The sequence below is a fragment of the Phycomyces blakesleeanus genome, assembly GCF_001638985.1.
Source record: "Phycomyces blakesleeanus NRRL 1555(-) unplaced genomic scaffold PHYBLscaffold_13, whole genome shotgun sequence".
Taxonomy (NCBI): Eukaryota; Fungi; Mucoromycota; class Mucoromycetes; order Mucorales; family Phycomycetaceae; genus Phycomyces; species Phycomyces blakesleeanus.
Window position 1 is genome coordinate 1,164,074 of NW_017265146.1, and position 15,486 is coordinate 1,179,559.

Genomic DNA, 15,486 nt, shown 5'->3' on the forward strand with positions numbered 1-15,486 from the left:
TCAATTCAATTCTCATTTTCTTTTGTTATAACAAGAATTCAATAAAAATGATAATAATAATTAAATAACAACAGTACTCATCATCTAAAGACAAATACATAATGGGAAAATCGATTGAATCTACAAGTTCAAAATTGAGATAATAAAAATAAAAATAAAAACAAAAAAATGATAATAAAACCTTAATATTTCTATACTATATAATAATAATATATACTATTTGATTGTGTCTCAACAAAGTTTCACGTATTCGTATGGGTTTCGTTTCTTCTTATGGCCATAATATCCAATATATCTAATATCTATATATAATAATATATACATTATATAAATAAATAGATAGATAGATATATTTTATCTGTATCTATAATCAAAAGGTAAATTGTTTTCTTTAAAGTAGTGTACACCCATAATTGATTCTCTAGTTGCCTCCTCGGAGACAGCCATAATAAGAAATCCTTATATGAAGAGTACTCCGTTTATGACACAATTCAAAGGGATTCTGTAAGATAAGAAATTTATCTATGAATAATTTATATATTGAAAAATACTAATGCTATTATTATTATTATTATTATTATTATTGTGAGGGAAATTGATATTTTATATATCGAAAAATACTAATGATAATGCTAATAATCATAAGAATAGTCATTAGGTACACCAAACCTTAGACTAATAAATCTAACTAGACAAAAATCTCGAGGTATCAAGACATTTTTTTTGTACGCACAACCAAAAAAAAAACTCCCCCAAAAGAAAAGTACAAAAGTTTATGTATAAAATAATGAATTGCTTAATAAAATTGATTATTTATTTATTGATTTTAATTAATTGCTTGTAAAGGGCATCTAAAGAATAGTTACATAAACTATTATATATATAAATTTATGCATGTATATATCTTATAGTCTGGGAATATACGCAGCTGTATACATGAAACCGAGTTACAAGACGACCATCACTGTCTTACAATGTATTATCATTGGCTAAAAGAAAAGAAGTAACATTTTAGCGATCACCAACCTCCCTTTAATCCCCCCCATAATCCGTCCCCTGAATTTTTATATTATTTTTATATATTTTGCAAGACAGCTTTAAAAAAAAAATCCGAGCCAAACCCAAGGAAGAAGACGACCGACCTTTGTAACCTTTTAAAGTCTAGAGTGGTTACAAAAAATAAAATAAAAAATACAAAATACAAAATACAAAATACAAAATACAAATTCTTGTAGGGCAGAAAGTAAATAAACCGATTTCGATTTCGATTTCGATTTCAATATTTTATTTATATATTCAACCCTTTCTTTATATTTGGGAGCTCAATTGAGTGTAACTTGATCACTTGTAGATACTTATATGTGTTAGTATATATACGCATATTTATTTGGATTATTGCAAAAATAGGCATATTTTCTGTTATTGAGAATACAAAAATAAATAAATTGGTTTGATAAAGTGGGTATTCAATTGATAGATAGTTTATAATTTATAATTCATAATTTACAATTTATATTTTATTTTTTATTTAAAATCACAAATCAAAAAACAAAATATCCATTATCTTGGGTCAATTTTTCTTTTAAAAAAAAAGTACAAAAAAAAGTAACACAAGCAAAATTCTATTATTAAAATAAAAGAATAGTATAAATATCAAATATCAAAATATCTGTTACAAATGGAAGGCTAATTAAACTCCCAAACATGTAATCAGAATAATTTATTTATTAACATCCTTTCAACCGATATCCTCAATCTCGGATCTGTTTCTATTTTGATTCTCTTCGTTCTTGTTGTCACCCACGTTTTCGTTTTGGTTAATGATTGTCATTAGAGCTCATTAATGTCATTAAGCTCATCAAATTCTTCGAGCTCTTCAGGTTCACTATAGTTACCATGACTACCATTATCATTATCATCATCATTATCATTACCATGATCAATATCAATATCACTAGGATCACCATTATTATTATCGGCATCATTTGATTCATCAATTTCTTCTGAATGCTGCCTTTGTGACCATGGAAACCATATTCTTACTACAATACTTCCCACAAACATGTGCACAAACCAGTGGAACAAACACGTCCACGCTACTTGGTACAGATATTTGGGCGAGAACACAGTCCAGATAAAAAGGTGTTCGCGAAGCAATGTGACAGACAGAGAAAGTGCAACAAGGAACGATCCAGACACAGCCGAGAGTGTCACGCTGTAATTCCACCACCGAAGTTCCGCATCCGCATCCACATCCGCATCCCTCTTTTTCTTTTTGTTTTTGTTGTTGACAATGTCATTGACACTGTCTTGATGCTCGATTTTCTCCAGGGAGACTTCTTCAGTCACAAGTACCCAGCCAGCAAGAACCCACCAAAGACTACCGGCCCAGTTGGAGCAAAAGGTCAAGAGGCCGATGACTAGAGGGTCGTAGCCATCTACACCTATGTACGAGCTACTGAGGTCTACGGACGCAATAGAGTTCGAATGGCCGGTACAAAAGAACGCTGCCTGACTAAATAAGGTAACGATTGCACCAAGCAGCCAAGGAGGTACAGGCACAGGCATAGAGGAGCGCTGCCATTGCTCCAGTAGGTAAAACTGGACAGCATAGACTGAAAACAAAAACGCATTTTGGGATCGAGAGATAAGGAGCAGAATTGGCGTGCTAGTATATAATAAGATATGAAGAAATGATCCCACACGATCATCTATTATACATATTCAATAAAAGATATATATAATATAATTAATGTAATTAGTTCAAAAGCACTGTTTTTTTTCTGGTTGTTGAATAGTAAATAACAATACACCCCTATTACTACCCTCCCACCTCCCTTTTGTTTTTTGTTTTGTTTTTTTTAGTACCAATATATAATATATTTATATTTACCATTGGGCTTTCCTACGTTAAGAAGGGTTGCTCGTTTACTGACGTAGATAACAGCATTAAGCATCAACAAGGTTGCACCTCCATAATTGTATATCAGTTTTCCTAATTCGACCTGATCCAGCTGCTGCAGAACCCCGAGTTCCAGGATAGTTTTGTACATTCTCGGAACGTCTGACCATTCTCCCTCTACTAATTCACTTTCACTTTCTTCCGCTCTGATTTTGTACGCCATCACGAGTGTGGCCGTAAAGCCATTTGCCATCACAAGCACAACCTTACACATCGTCTGGATAATACCAGCACTTCCAGAAAGATCGACTAGTCTTTTGGACTGGCCGACTCTAGTCAGGGCCCGGACGGCCAGCACAACAGGCAGCATCAGAGACAAGGCCAAGAGATGCCATTTTAATGTCGGACAAACCAGGGGTGTGATTTGGGTCCACGCGGCAGCAAGGCGCAATAATGGTAGTTGTGACAGAGAAAGTAAGGCAGCCAAGAGTTGCTCCTTGAGTGATTTTCCAATAGAAGTAAAGCTAGTTATTTTTTTTATAGAAAATTTCAAATATAATAAAATATGATTGTCACACATTTTTTAAGAGAATAATACGCATATGTTAGTAGAGCATTATGAATTTGTTTGTTTGTTTGTGCAAGTATATATATATATATTATGGTTGTCTTAAAGGTGTATATTTTTATATTTGTATTTTGTATTTACCTTTGGAGAGCCAATATGACAAAAATAGTTTGCAAGCAGTAGTACCAGATGAGATGTTCTTCTTCAACAAAACTACTCGCAAACATACTTGCGATGTAACCAACTATGGAAACCATAACAAATAGCTTTGTGTGCAACCAGCTCTTATGCTCTTGACACGAATTTTCACTTTCAGGTGTCAAACTCAACCTAACCAGTAGTATGGTAGATATGCAGATCAAACCAAGCCCTGTCAGCATATACCCAAGCCCATAATCACTAGATGTATCCACAAGATACGATTGGGCATATTCAATAAACTATAAATACACAAGCACACAGTGAGGAATACATGTATACACAAATATAGATAGATAGAGATAGAGATAGAGATAGAGAAAGACAAGGCAAAATTTAGTATATTTTAGCTTGGTTTAATTTGGTTTAGTATAGTATAGTTTGGCTTGGTTTGGTTTGGTTTGGTGTAGTTTAATTTGGTATAGTTGTAAGACCCACACAAAACTTTTTTTTTTTTACCTCAAGATATGCATTGAGGGCTGTTTCTGTAGCCTGTTCGTTTTTGATGTCATCGAGAGCTTGTTTGTGGAGCGCAACTGCTCTAGCATACCCCTGTTCGTTTCGACTATTGTCACCAAATACAACTGAATATTCTTCAGTGTTCTTTGAAGGTTCAGGGATTGACTTTGATAACAGCTGCCCAAGTTGGTAAGCATTGAGCTGCAGAGCTCTTAGAATTGATGAGTCTACAGTGTATGACATAAGTAAGTACGTTTTTTTCCCTTATTTGAATATGTCTATATATATATATATAATTTTTTTTATATGTATATTAAATTATATACACATACCTACCCTTGTCTCCTCTGTAAAGATCAACAATTACTTTTCCAAGATTGTTTTTTGGAATAGGAAATCCTAATACGGACGCTAATGTAGGGACCAGGTCGATCTGGTCAATAATCGGAAATCCAAATGCACTAGGTCGTTCAGGTAACTCTCTTGTCGAATGCTTCTTCAATACAGGTCTTGACTCAAATCGTGGGCTCATAAACACGAGCGCCTTAATAAGTAGAAGACAAAAGATAATAATAATACCAAAACCAAAAATTAATTCATGTCAAGTAAGTAAACTTCCGCACACTCAAGAGTAATAATACAAATATGAATACGAATACAAATACAAATAGTAATTGTAACAGTTACAGTTACAGTTACAGCAAGAGTATATATATATATATATTATTGCTATTCTTGTGCCTATCGTATTACTTACAGCTGACGTTTCTTCAAGGGATGATCCGCCATGATTTCCAACCTACATTAACATTGATTAGTTTTTCTCTCCTGTTATTTTCATTTTCATTTTCTTTTTTAGATATATATTCTTTTGAGCTAATTGACAAGCTAATTGACTTAATAACTGACTGACCTCATTCATACCATGATCTCCACACACTACAATCAAGGTTCCCTTCGCATTAGCGTCTTTTACAATTCGTTCTGAGTCCTGCTCGGCTACAAGTTGATAAATTTGTTCTAATGCACGATCCATTTCCTCTTGTTTTGGTTTCATCAAAGGACTAACAACAAGCATATAAGTAAGTAAATAAAGGGAGGTGGGTCATAAGATTTAGACCCATTAATGTTTTGTATCAATACATGTATGTATGTATATATTACCTTTTAGGTCCTCCAAGATGTCCAACATGATCTAATCCAAGATAATGCAAAATCATAGTGTTCCAGTCAGGGACTGTCATATCTGTTTGTATGTGACGAGTAACGTTCAAATCAACTTGTACTGTGTCCTAATAAGAAAAATATGCATTAATTCATTCATTCGTTATTGGTATATATATATATATATATATATATTACTCTACTTACAGATACATAAAAAGAAGTCGTTCCATCCTGCTTTGTAAACAACCCAGGAAACAAACGGATCCAAGTATCATCTCCAAAAAAATGGATCGTATTGTTGCAATGGTGTTTCAATTGATACACCCAGTTGTCCTGGTGCTCAAGTGATGAACTCGTGTCAGATTCTGCGATATTCAAAATCGCATCCAGAAAACTAGGTATAGTCCCTGAAGAAAAACAATAATCATAAAAAAATCATAAAAATCAGAAAATCATGAAATTAGAAAAATCCCAAATCGCAAAAATCAGAAAATTTAAAATCTTATTTTTGCATTTGCATTTGCATTTGCTTTAAAATATTCTCAATAAACTACTATGTATATACAGATATATTCACAACCACAAGATAGTATATTCTGCTTTACCTGTAGTAAGTGCTTTTATTCTAGGTAAAGTGACAGTTGGTGCTGTAGCTCGTGCAGTGAATGGTATAGCAGTTTTTGATTCTATGAGACTATTATTTTGTATATAAACAAATACATCATAATTATGTAATTAATAAATATATCCTAGACACACAAACACAGATAAATGTCAACACACCTATTTACAAACTTGAACCCTGAGTCTTCACCCAAAATAAAATCACTAGAATTTCGATAGATCCATCATATCAGTAATAGTAAAACAAACGAACAAACGCAAACACACACACATATATATATATACAGATATATTAAAGAGAAAGAAGACGAAAAAAAATCCATACTTTCTAAGGGCATCAATGACCACAAATACAAGACGGTCAAATTCTGGTTCAATTACTAAAGGACGCGATTGGCTGTTGTCATCTGGCCAACTTGGAGTAGATTCGTAAGTGGCATGACCAGCAATCTGAATTTTGTAAGGGAAGAATCCTTTACAAAACAAGCCAAGACCAATTATTTGTAAAATGGCCAAGGAAGCCAATTTAAATGGCTTCTTCCTCAAAGAATTCCACATGATGTTGATAAAGCTCTCTCAAATTGATATTTAAATTTTCCAAAAAAACAAAAATTAAAGAAATTAAAAGACACACACACGCACAAGGCAGAGAGGCAGACAGACTGACAGACAGACAGACAGACACACGGACTTTTTATCTAACTCCCCTTTTTTGGAAAGTCGGCGTTCTAATATTTAAAAAATAAAAGTGAGAGCGAGAGAGAAAGTTGAGGGCAGGAGAGGGGAGGGTAAAAGAGGTGACGGCCAAGTGGCTTGTAATCCATCAATTGCTTGACCTCCTCTACTTCCTTTTTTTGAACTTTTTCATACAACAGTTTTCTTTAAATTAAAGAAAAAAGAAACGGAGAAAATCAAAATGGCAAAAGAATTTGACGAACAACAGGTAATGCGGCTCATTACTTCTTTTACATTGGAGGAGTAGACACTAGAATGACTCAACAAGCTTATCTTGCTTACCTACTCGAACCTTTTTTAAATATTTTTTTTTTAAAAAAAAAAACACACACACACACATACATTTATTCTGATCTAACAATTATAATATTTTAAATTTTAAATTTCTGCTCCTATTAGGCCAAGAAAGCCATTCAGGCTCTCTACAAGACTTTCAAAGCCAAAGCAAGTGAAGATCTGCTCGATTCTGAACCTGCTGTCCATGTCCAGCTTGTCATTAAGAAGGTTTCCGGAAAGCCCAAGTCTGGTGCTAAGAGATTGTAAGTAACATAATCATTGCTAGTCTACAGATCTGGAAGATCTACTCTAGTTTTTATTGTTCCTTATATATTTGTAATTATGCTTTCTTAATTTTTATCTTCATATTAAACTTTTTTTTTTAAAAAAAAACACATAATAGGCCTATGAAGTACTCTCCTCTTCCTGAAAATGCCGATGTATGCTTGATCGTAAAGGATAATGTCGAAAAATGGGAAGACCTTATCAAGACCAACGAAATTGCCAATGTCTCAAAGGTAAGATTGGCATTATTATCTTTAAAGAAGAAAAGAAGAGGAAAATGTCAGAGATTAGACGTTTACACTTACAAAACAAACATTCAAATTAATATATATTTATGCGTTTGTTTGTTTGCGTATTCTTTAGGTTATTGATGTTAAAGGTCTTGAGACCACTTACAAGACCTATGAGGCACGGAGAAAGCTTGCTGGTTCCTACGATGCTTTCTTGGTTTCCGATAACGTTACACATCTTATGCCCGCCAGACTCGGTTCCACCTTTGTGAAGAGAAACAAGTAATGATCATAATAATAGAGATAGAGAAAGTGATAGAGATAGTAATAGTGGGTACACACATGCACACACACATATATATATATATGTTTTTGGAATAGAGTGTGCTTACATGATTGTTACTTCTTTTAGGTTCCCCAACCCTGTAAGATTGACACCCACAACCATTAAGCAACAAATCGAGAAGGTCCTCCGGTCTTCATTTGTTCGTGATGGTGGATCTACCACTACGTAAGTTATCATATATTATAATTATATTTTTACAGCATATACAATATGTTGTAAGTGTGTGTACTTGGTTAATTGGGCTGGTTAGAGGAAGGAAGGAAAGGAAATCGAATTGAATGGAATGGGGTATCCTTTGGGAAAAAATGTCAGGGACAATGTGTTGAATTTAATCTAATCTAATCCAATTCATTATTTCTTAGCTCTGCAAAAATTGGTCACCTTGGTCTGACTGAGGATCAGCTTCACGAGAACTTGGTTATGGCTGTACCTGAACATGTAAAGGCCGTTGCTGGAAACTGGGATAATGTACTGAGCATCTCCTTGCTCTTCCCAAATGTCCCTGCCCTGGTCTTCTACAGCGCATCCTTCAAATAATCGTCAACATTTTTCTTGTTTTTTGTTTCTTCATCTATCTCTTTCTTTTTTTTTTATCTCTTTTCACTCATAAAACACACGAACGCCTCCAAAAGAATAGAATGTATTTTCTTTAAATATACAAGTATTACTATTTAATTATTTATTTTTTTATCAAATTCAAAAAAAAAATTATAATTAAAATCAAAAGCTCATAAATCCATAAATATTGATTCTGTATTCCAAAGTTTTTTTTTCTTTAGTGGTGTATTTCATTTATGTAGTTTATGACATTCCAATTAATTTTTTTTTTGGCTATAGAAACGTCGGTTACTATATAGTCTTCTTCTTCATTACGTGGAATATATGTGGTACTTCTTGTTGTAAATCAATAGGAAGAGAAGGTGTATATCCCAACGACTCCTGTTTTTTTTATTTATATTTTGCTTCTTCAAATTTATAATACCATACCTTAAAATGCCGAAATCGTTTTTTAGAATACGTTAATGCAGGTCAGACTGCACAGGTTCAAAGTTTCGAATAGCCCAAGGGACTGCTTGTTTTTTTTTGGACATATACGCACAATACAATACAACCCAGACACACACATAATTATATATATATATATATATACACATACACTTGATTGTCAATGGTCGATTCTACTTCAAGGGATAAACTGACCGATGAAGAGTTTCGTCAGAAATTAGAAGCTCATTTTGCATTGTACCGATTAAATCTACGATCGCCACTGATAACCAACATCACTGTCAATCAATGGTACCGCGCTGACCTTTTGCTGGTCAATGAAGTCGGTCTTTTCAGGCGTGCTGATATTGAGCCCGATGGCATAGTAGAGATTGGATGCGAGATTCTACAGTCCAGACACAGCAAGATGGCTCCACTCGAAGCAGATCCCGAATGGAAAATTGAAATCAGACCCGCACACACCTGGAACAAGAGGACCAATACTCTGTTGAATCAATTCGATGAAATTCCTGGTTTCCAAGCAAGTGGTAGAGGTGCATTGGAGTATCGATTAGTAAAAGCCCAAACGAAAACGAAAGCACTAGAAGGGTCAGGAGAAGGGTCAGGAGCAAAAGTAACCTCAAACCTGGATAATGCAGTTCAATCCCAAAAACCCCGTCACTACTTGCGGTTCTATCCTACAAAGCTTGATAAATTTCCTCAGCAAAACGACAAAAACCCTGATCCAATGGATATTATTTTACCACTTGTGGTTGGACCTCTTTATGTAGAAGACAACAGCAACAACAGTAATTTATCTCGAAAAGACACTTCTTCCTCTTTACCGTCATCGTCACCGTCAGTTAATACATATGCCCCACCTGAACTATGGCCCGATACAACTGAGATGGTGTATGATACCTATCGAATGTTTAACACAAAAAACAATGTGGTCATTCACGAGTCCTGGGACTCTGGTATACCCGGAAAGATATGGGATTCTGCGCTGGTAATGCTGGATGTGCTCAAGAAGATGGCAGCCGTGAAGCCTGAATACCTAAGCTCAAAACATATTGTAGATTTGAGTGCAGGGTAAGCATATATGATATACACATGTATATGTATATAAAGACAAGAAACAGATAAACCTGTTTAAGTTTTTAATTATTAAAATTTATCTTTATAATAATAATAATGTATCTTTAGAACAGGTCTTTTGGGACTTTATCTTGCCAGTCTAATGACAAAAGAATCAGATAGCCAAGTAAAGTGCGGAAAAATTACGATCACTGAACTCGACGAAGCCTTGGCGCTTATTGACAAGAACGTGGATTTGAATCAATATCTTGTTCCAGACCAACCGAATGATATTTCTTCTGTCACTACTACTATTAGGCTTGCTACCAAGCCGTTGCTTTGGGGTAATTTAGAGCAGGCCGCCGAGTGTGGAAAGGCAGATGTGATTTTGGCTTCAGATGTGCTCTATGAATCCGAATTCTTTGAAGACCTAGTAAAGACTTTTGTGGACCTGAGTACCTCGGAAACCAGAATATACATCGGATACAAGCGCAGAGGATTTGAGGCAGCAGACGAAAGGCGGTTTTGGGCTCTCTGTGGCGAGCACTTTGATGTAAGCTTTTTGACAGCCGACAACTCACAAGACACAGATAGCTGTTTGGTACCTTTTAGTGCGTTGGCTACAGGTGTCCAACTATATCGTTTGACAGTAAAGCATACGAGCTTAATATAAAGCAATAATATTATAAAATAAAAATAAAACAATTCATTAATGTTTTTATTTATACAATTGAATTAAACCCGTAATATACTAGAATCAGTGATGAAGCTAAAAGCAAATCTCCTTTATTTATTCCTCGTCTCTGCCATCCTCCACCCCTCTTCCTCTTTCTCTTCCTCCTTTATCAGCTTCTTACAAGCCTCAAGAAGCAAGTACTATATAAGCAGCAACAGAAAAATAAAAAATGCAAAATGCAAAATAAAGCTAAAAATAAGTTGCAACCAAATTTAGTTAAATTTGTTTCAATTTATTTCCTTTTATTATTATTATTATCATCAAAACCGCAAATAATTTATACACCCACACAAACGAAAGAAAGAAAAAAGTATATTATGTTTTATGTTAAAGGAAATAGCCTTTTTACTTTTACACCACCCGCATTAGAATCTACAGCACAAGATACGCCTAGAACCTTTCCCTCTTCAGACAAAGTAGGATTTAATTTGGAAAGAGGTGCGACCATGCTTCCGCTGTTTCTAGCCCTGTCGACTGTATTGCCGACATGTGTTCTGTTCTTCATCATACTGTTGGTTCCAACCTTAATGTCGACTACGGTAGCTGCAGTTTCTCTGATCAGCACAATGCCGACAGCTACACAACCAGTTTTACCACTCCAGCTTGCCTGTACACCATTGACACCACGTCCAGGACCACCAGAATCTGTGAGGGACCTTCGACCAGATGACATTCGTGTGGTGGCCGGTATCGGAGACAGGTAAAAAAAAAGCTTAAAAACATATAAAAAGATAAAAAAAAGCTTAAATAAAATAAAACAAGCATGACATGACATAATGTAACATAGCAACAAAACACGAAAAAGTAAATAAAAAATTGTATACAGAATGAAATGGAAGCCCGGAATAATATATACCGACATTATTGATTACAATGTTTTTTTTTTACCGATTGCTTCTGTTTGTGCTTGTGTAGTGTCATGGCTGGATTTGGAGCAAAAGGAGTACAAACAAGATTCTTGAGCCCAAAGACATTATCAGAAGACAGAGGAATTTCCTTTGCCATGGGAGGGGTTAGTTTGAAAACCCCTCAAGAAAACAAAACAACAACAACAACAACAACAAAAAATAAAAAACATTAACGCATTATTAGGATGATGGTGCCATAACTATTCCAAATCTGATTCATTATTACTCCCATGAATTGTATGGATCTTCAGTAGGATCTCAGTTTATCACAGTGTGTTTTGGTGAGTACATTAGATTGCATTACATGATATTATATATTAAAGTTTTGTAAAGGAAAATCATAAAATATATTTACTAATTTTTAATAACCAAAAATAAAAACAACAACAAAATTAGGTCCTACGTTTTGTCCAGATGGGCAATATAGACCAAGTATTGGTAAACTCAATGCAGCACAGTCCGGTGCTCGCAGTGCCAATTTAAATCATGAAATAGACTATTTGGTTGAACAGCTTGACGATGCTTACAAAGCAAAAACAATTCAGCCAACAGACTGGAAACTTCTGACATTCTTTGTCGGCTCAAACGACCTGTGTCACTCTTGTTTTGTTCCTGCTTCTATGCCTCAGACTTTCTCTATTGATGTTTTGGCAGCAATTGAGAGGATTCGCATGGCAGTTCCTTATGTTCTTATTCAAGTTGGTAAGAAAAAATAAGAGAAAAAAATCACATTTGTCTATCTATCATATTAGAAACATTGAAGAATGAAATCAAGTCTCACTAATATATAATATATGTATTCCCTTTTTTTTATTACCAAAAAAAAATACTGATGGAATTGTACAAAGTTGGCATGTTTCACATTGATCAGATCTTTGTAGAGACACAAGCCTATCCAAAATACTGCCACCCGTTTCCCATATCTACCTTTACTCTTCAAAACGAAGTGTGTGGATGTGCGCACACTGCAGAAAATCGAACCATCTTAAATGACTTGCTACCTATTTACAACTCTGCACTACAATCTGTTGTAACATACTACAAGGATCCAAAGTTTTTATCAAATGAAACATTTGGAATATTTTACCAGCCACTACCAGCAGATATATCAAGCTTCCCAATTGATGCTATAAGGTAAATTAAACCAATACAATATTTTTTCTAGTCAATAAAAAATATAATCTGCAAAATATTGATATCTAATATATATATATGTATGTATGTGTGTGCGTATATGCACTTGGTATTATAGTAATGTAGATTGCTTTCATCCTTCAGCTATTGCTCATGAATGGATTTCTAAGAATCTTTGGTAATTTAAAGAAGCATATATACATGTAATATCTACAAGAATTAGAATGTACTCTGACTACCATAATTAGGCGCAATATGTTTTTAACAAGTGCCCAGAAGCCAACCACTCCAATGATATTCGACCGTAATGAAACAATTTACTGTCCTACTGATGCAGATCGTATTCAGATTACATAGTATAACCCAAGCCAAGCCAAGCCAAGCCAAGCCAAGCCAAGCCAAGCCAAACAAAATAAATAAATAAATATCATTTTTGTTTTTTGCTGTATACATTAATAAATAAATATATATTTCTTTTTAAAAAAAAACAACGAAATGAAAAACCCAAGCCAAATAAAACAAGGAATAATAAGATTAATAAAAATAAAATGAACAAAAGTCTAATGGTTTAAAAGTTACTAGGGCATGTTATTCATGCTACTCATCTGCTTCTTTATTTTCTTCGACTTCCTCTTCTTCAACTTGTTTCTCTTCCTCAACTGGTTCCTCTCCTGACACTACTGGCTTTTCTTCTTCCTCCTGCCCATTTTCTCCTTCTTCTTCTTGTTTCTCTCCATCTGAAACTTCGGTATCCGTGCCATTTTTATTTTCTTCGCCCTCGACTTCGACTTCGACTTCGACTTCATCTTCATCGTCGGAATGCTGATCTGCAAAAGCTTCCTTTCTGTTGGCTTCATCTGTTAGTTCCTTTGCTGCATCTTCATTGTACTTTCTGTAGACAATAAATATTTCATCTGTCGTGTCACTGGAGACCAACAGGCGTCCAAACTTGTCGACAGCCAAGCCCACAGGGCCAATACAGGCCTTGTCATCAGACGTTCCACACGGTTCTTCAGCCTCCAGAACAACCTCGACAGATTTGTCCCACTCGGGTTTGTGACCAAGATCGTTCAAAGGAAGATGGACCACGCTGTGACCTGCTTCCTTTCCATCCACGCCGTGGTAGGCCACTAAAGGAGTATCAGTCCAGTCACAGGGTAGCCCAACAGATGTACCCAGACTGTCAGACGTTCCAACTGAACAAAAGTTGCCCATGTAAAAGAATATCCCGGCTGCATGAGTATTGGAAGGAATTGGAATTGCAGGACCTTGATTGTTTTTAATGTTTTCACAGTAAGCGTCTATACTTCCAGTTTCATTTGCAAAAATTGGAAGACCCTGCAAAAGAATATATATATATATTTAGTATGAGATTCAGGCATTCTTTTTTTTTGGTCCTTTAATAATAATAATAATAATAAAATGTAATATATATATATACATCACATTGCTTACCCATTGTGAGCCTTTTCCTTTAGATTCAGGCATGTTTGGCTCCAGATCATACTCGCTAAAGCAATACGGAAATCCATAATTCTTGGATGGAGAATCATAGAGGTTGATATCTGTAGCTAATCCTGTTTGATACAAATCTATTGAACCCAGCATTCAATAAAAGAATTATTGTTACTTCATGCCTTGGACTTGTCATAAAATAAACATATACGTATATACGTATAAAATTACCTCCATACATATCAGGTCGCTTAATGATGTTTGCCAATAATTCAATTCCCCAAAGTCTTGCCTGAGCATCGAAGCCCATATATCCGTGGGTATTGGTACCAATAGCAAAAACCTATTTGTTTTTTTTTTTTAAAAAAAAAAGTAATAATAATATGTACACTGCTTTAGAAATCATAACTTTTTTTTAAAACTATAAAGCTACTAAAGAAAACAAATTACTTCTCCATCATTCTCATAATCCAATGGTTGATCAGGTAAGTCGCTTAAATCAAACCGCTTGATGATCGCATCCTTAGCCTCTGTGCTTTCGGTCACTCTCTTGACTGACCGTGGAACGTATCCTTTACCAAAAGGATCAATGGCAATATCTGACTGAGTTTCTCCTTCACCTTGCTGTTGTTGTTTTGAATCGGTGGGGTTTATGTTATCGATTATCATGACACCATTTCCAAGTTCAGTGTGCTGGCCATCAGAATAATCAAATGCCCAGAGCGAGTCTGCGGTGGTTATGTAGATCCGACCCCCTGCCTGGGCAATTCCGCCGCCCAGCGGCTGATCGCCTACCTGAGCACTGCTGAGAATCTGCTTTGAGTCCGAGTTTCCACACTCATCCATGCGAACTGAGTAAACACTCTGGGTCCCAGAAATGACCAAGATATGGTTTGCGTGGTCAACGATGATTTTGCGAGGATTCTTGATGTCGTTGGCCAGTACATAGGATTCGTAGCCATCGAGTACCTTGAGAGGCTGCGATGGTTCGATAACAACCTTGGGGGTGCAGAGTGGTTGATCATCAGGGTGTGAGATGACCATTGGGTGTTCAGCGGAAGAATCTGGAATGACACTGTTGTCCAGGCCAATCGTGATTCCGCCATCCTTAGATCTTTCGTTGTCTTGACTTTGAACCCATGTAACGCTTAACAATAGGTAAACTGAAATACCAAACAGAGTGTTGGGTCGCATTTTAGTATTTTACGTATATATTTATTTTATGTATATGTATATGGGTATATATTTTCTTTTCTTTTTTAAGAAGATGAAGAAATATATGAATATGAAGAAGACAAAAGAGTAAAAGTAAAAGCAAAAGTAAGGTAGTCAGAGACAAATGCAGATAGACAGAGTATGTGTGTGTGTGTTTGATAATTTCTCTCGCTCTCTCACTCTCACT

At 35.2% G+C, this 15,486-nt stretch overlaps 4 protein-coding genes across 4 annotated transcripts; 3 read left to right on the forward strand and 1 right to left on the reverse strand.

Moving 5' to 3' along the window:
- Positions 1-2,037: 2,037 nt before the first annotated feature.
- Positions 2,038-6,428, reverse strand: PHYBLDRAFT_96729 (hypothetical protein; the record flags this gene model as incomplete). Its single annotated transcript, XM_018443982.1, has 12 exons — positions 2,038-2,271; positions 2,371-2,711; positions 3,337-3,398; positions 3,612-3,910; positions 4,128-4,354; positions 4,464-4,671; positions 4,885-4,926; positions 5,041-5,191; positions 5,292-5,419; positions 5,499-5,701; positions 5,900-5,988; positions 6,184-6,428. Coding segments are annotated over 12 exons (2,229 nt in total), but the record flags the coding sequence as incomplete, so codon positions are not given.
- Positions 6,429-6,834: 406 nt separating this feature from the next.
- Positions 6,835-8,327, forward strand: PHYBLDRAFT_146785 (hypothetical protein; the record flags this gene model as incomplete). Its single annotated transcript, XM_018431726.1, has 6 exons — positions 6,835-6,861; positions 7,053-7,192; positions 7,333-7,447; positions 7,578-7,726; positions 7,857-7,955; positions 8,153-8,327. 6 exons carry the CDS (start codon positions 6,835-6,837, stop codon positions 8,325-8,327), a joined length of 705 nt encoding a protein of 234 aa, XP_018290639.1.
- Positions 8,328-8,958: 631 nt separating this feature from the next.
- Positions 8,959-10,579, forward strand: PHYBLDRAFT_187435 (hypothetical protein; the record flags this gene model as incomplete). Its single annotated transcript, XM_018439382.1, has 2 exons — positions 8,959-9,866; positions 9,981-10,579. 2 exons carry the CDS (start codon positions 8,959-8,961, stop codon positions 10,522-10,524), a joined length of 1,452 nt encoding a protein of 483 aa, XP_018290640.1. The 3' UTR covers positions 10,525-10,579.
- A 325-nt stretch (positions 10,580-10,904) lies between these two features.
- PHYBLDRAFT_169725 (hypothetical protein) lies at positions 10,905-12,986 on the forward strand (the record flags this gene model as incomplete). Its single annotated transcript, XM_018436146.1, has 7 exons — positions 10,905-11,287; positions 11,503-11,599; positions 11,680-11,776; positions 11,892-12,197; positions 12,344-12,629; positions 12,748-12,807; positions 12,878-12,986. The coding sequence occupies 7 exons, from the start codon at positions 10,905-10,907 to the stop codon at positions 12,984-12,986; spliced, it is 1,338 nt and encodes a 445-aa protein (XP_018290641.1).
- Positions 12,987-15,486: the final 2,500 nt, after the last annotated feature.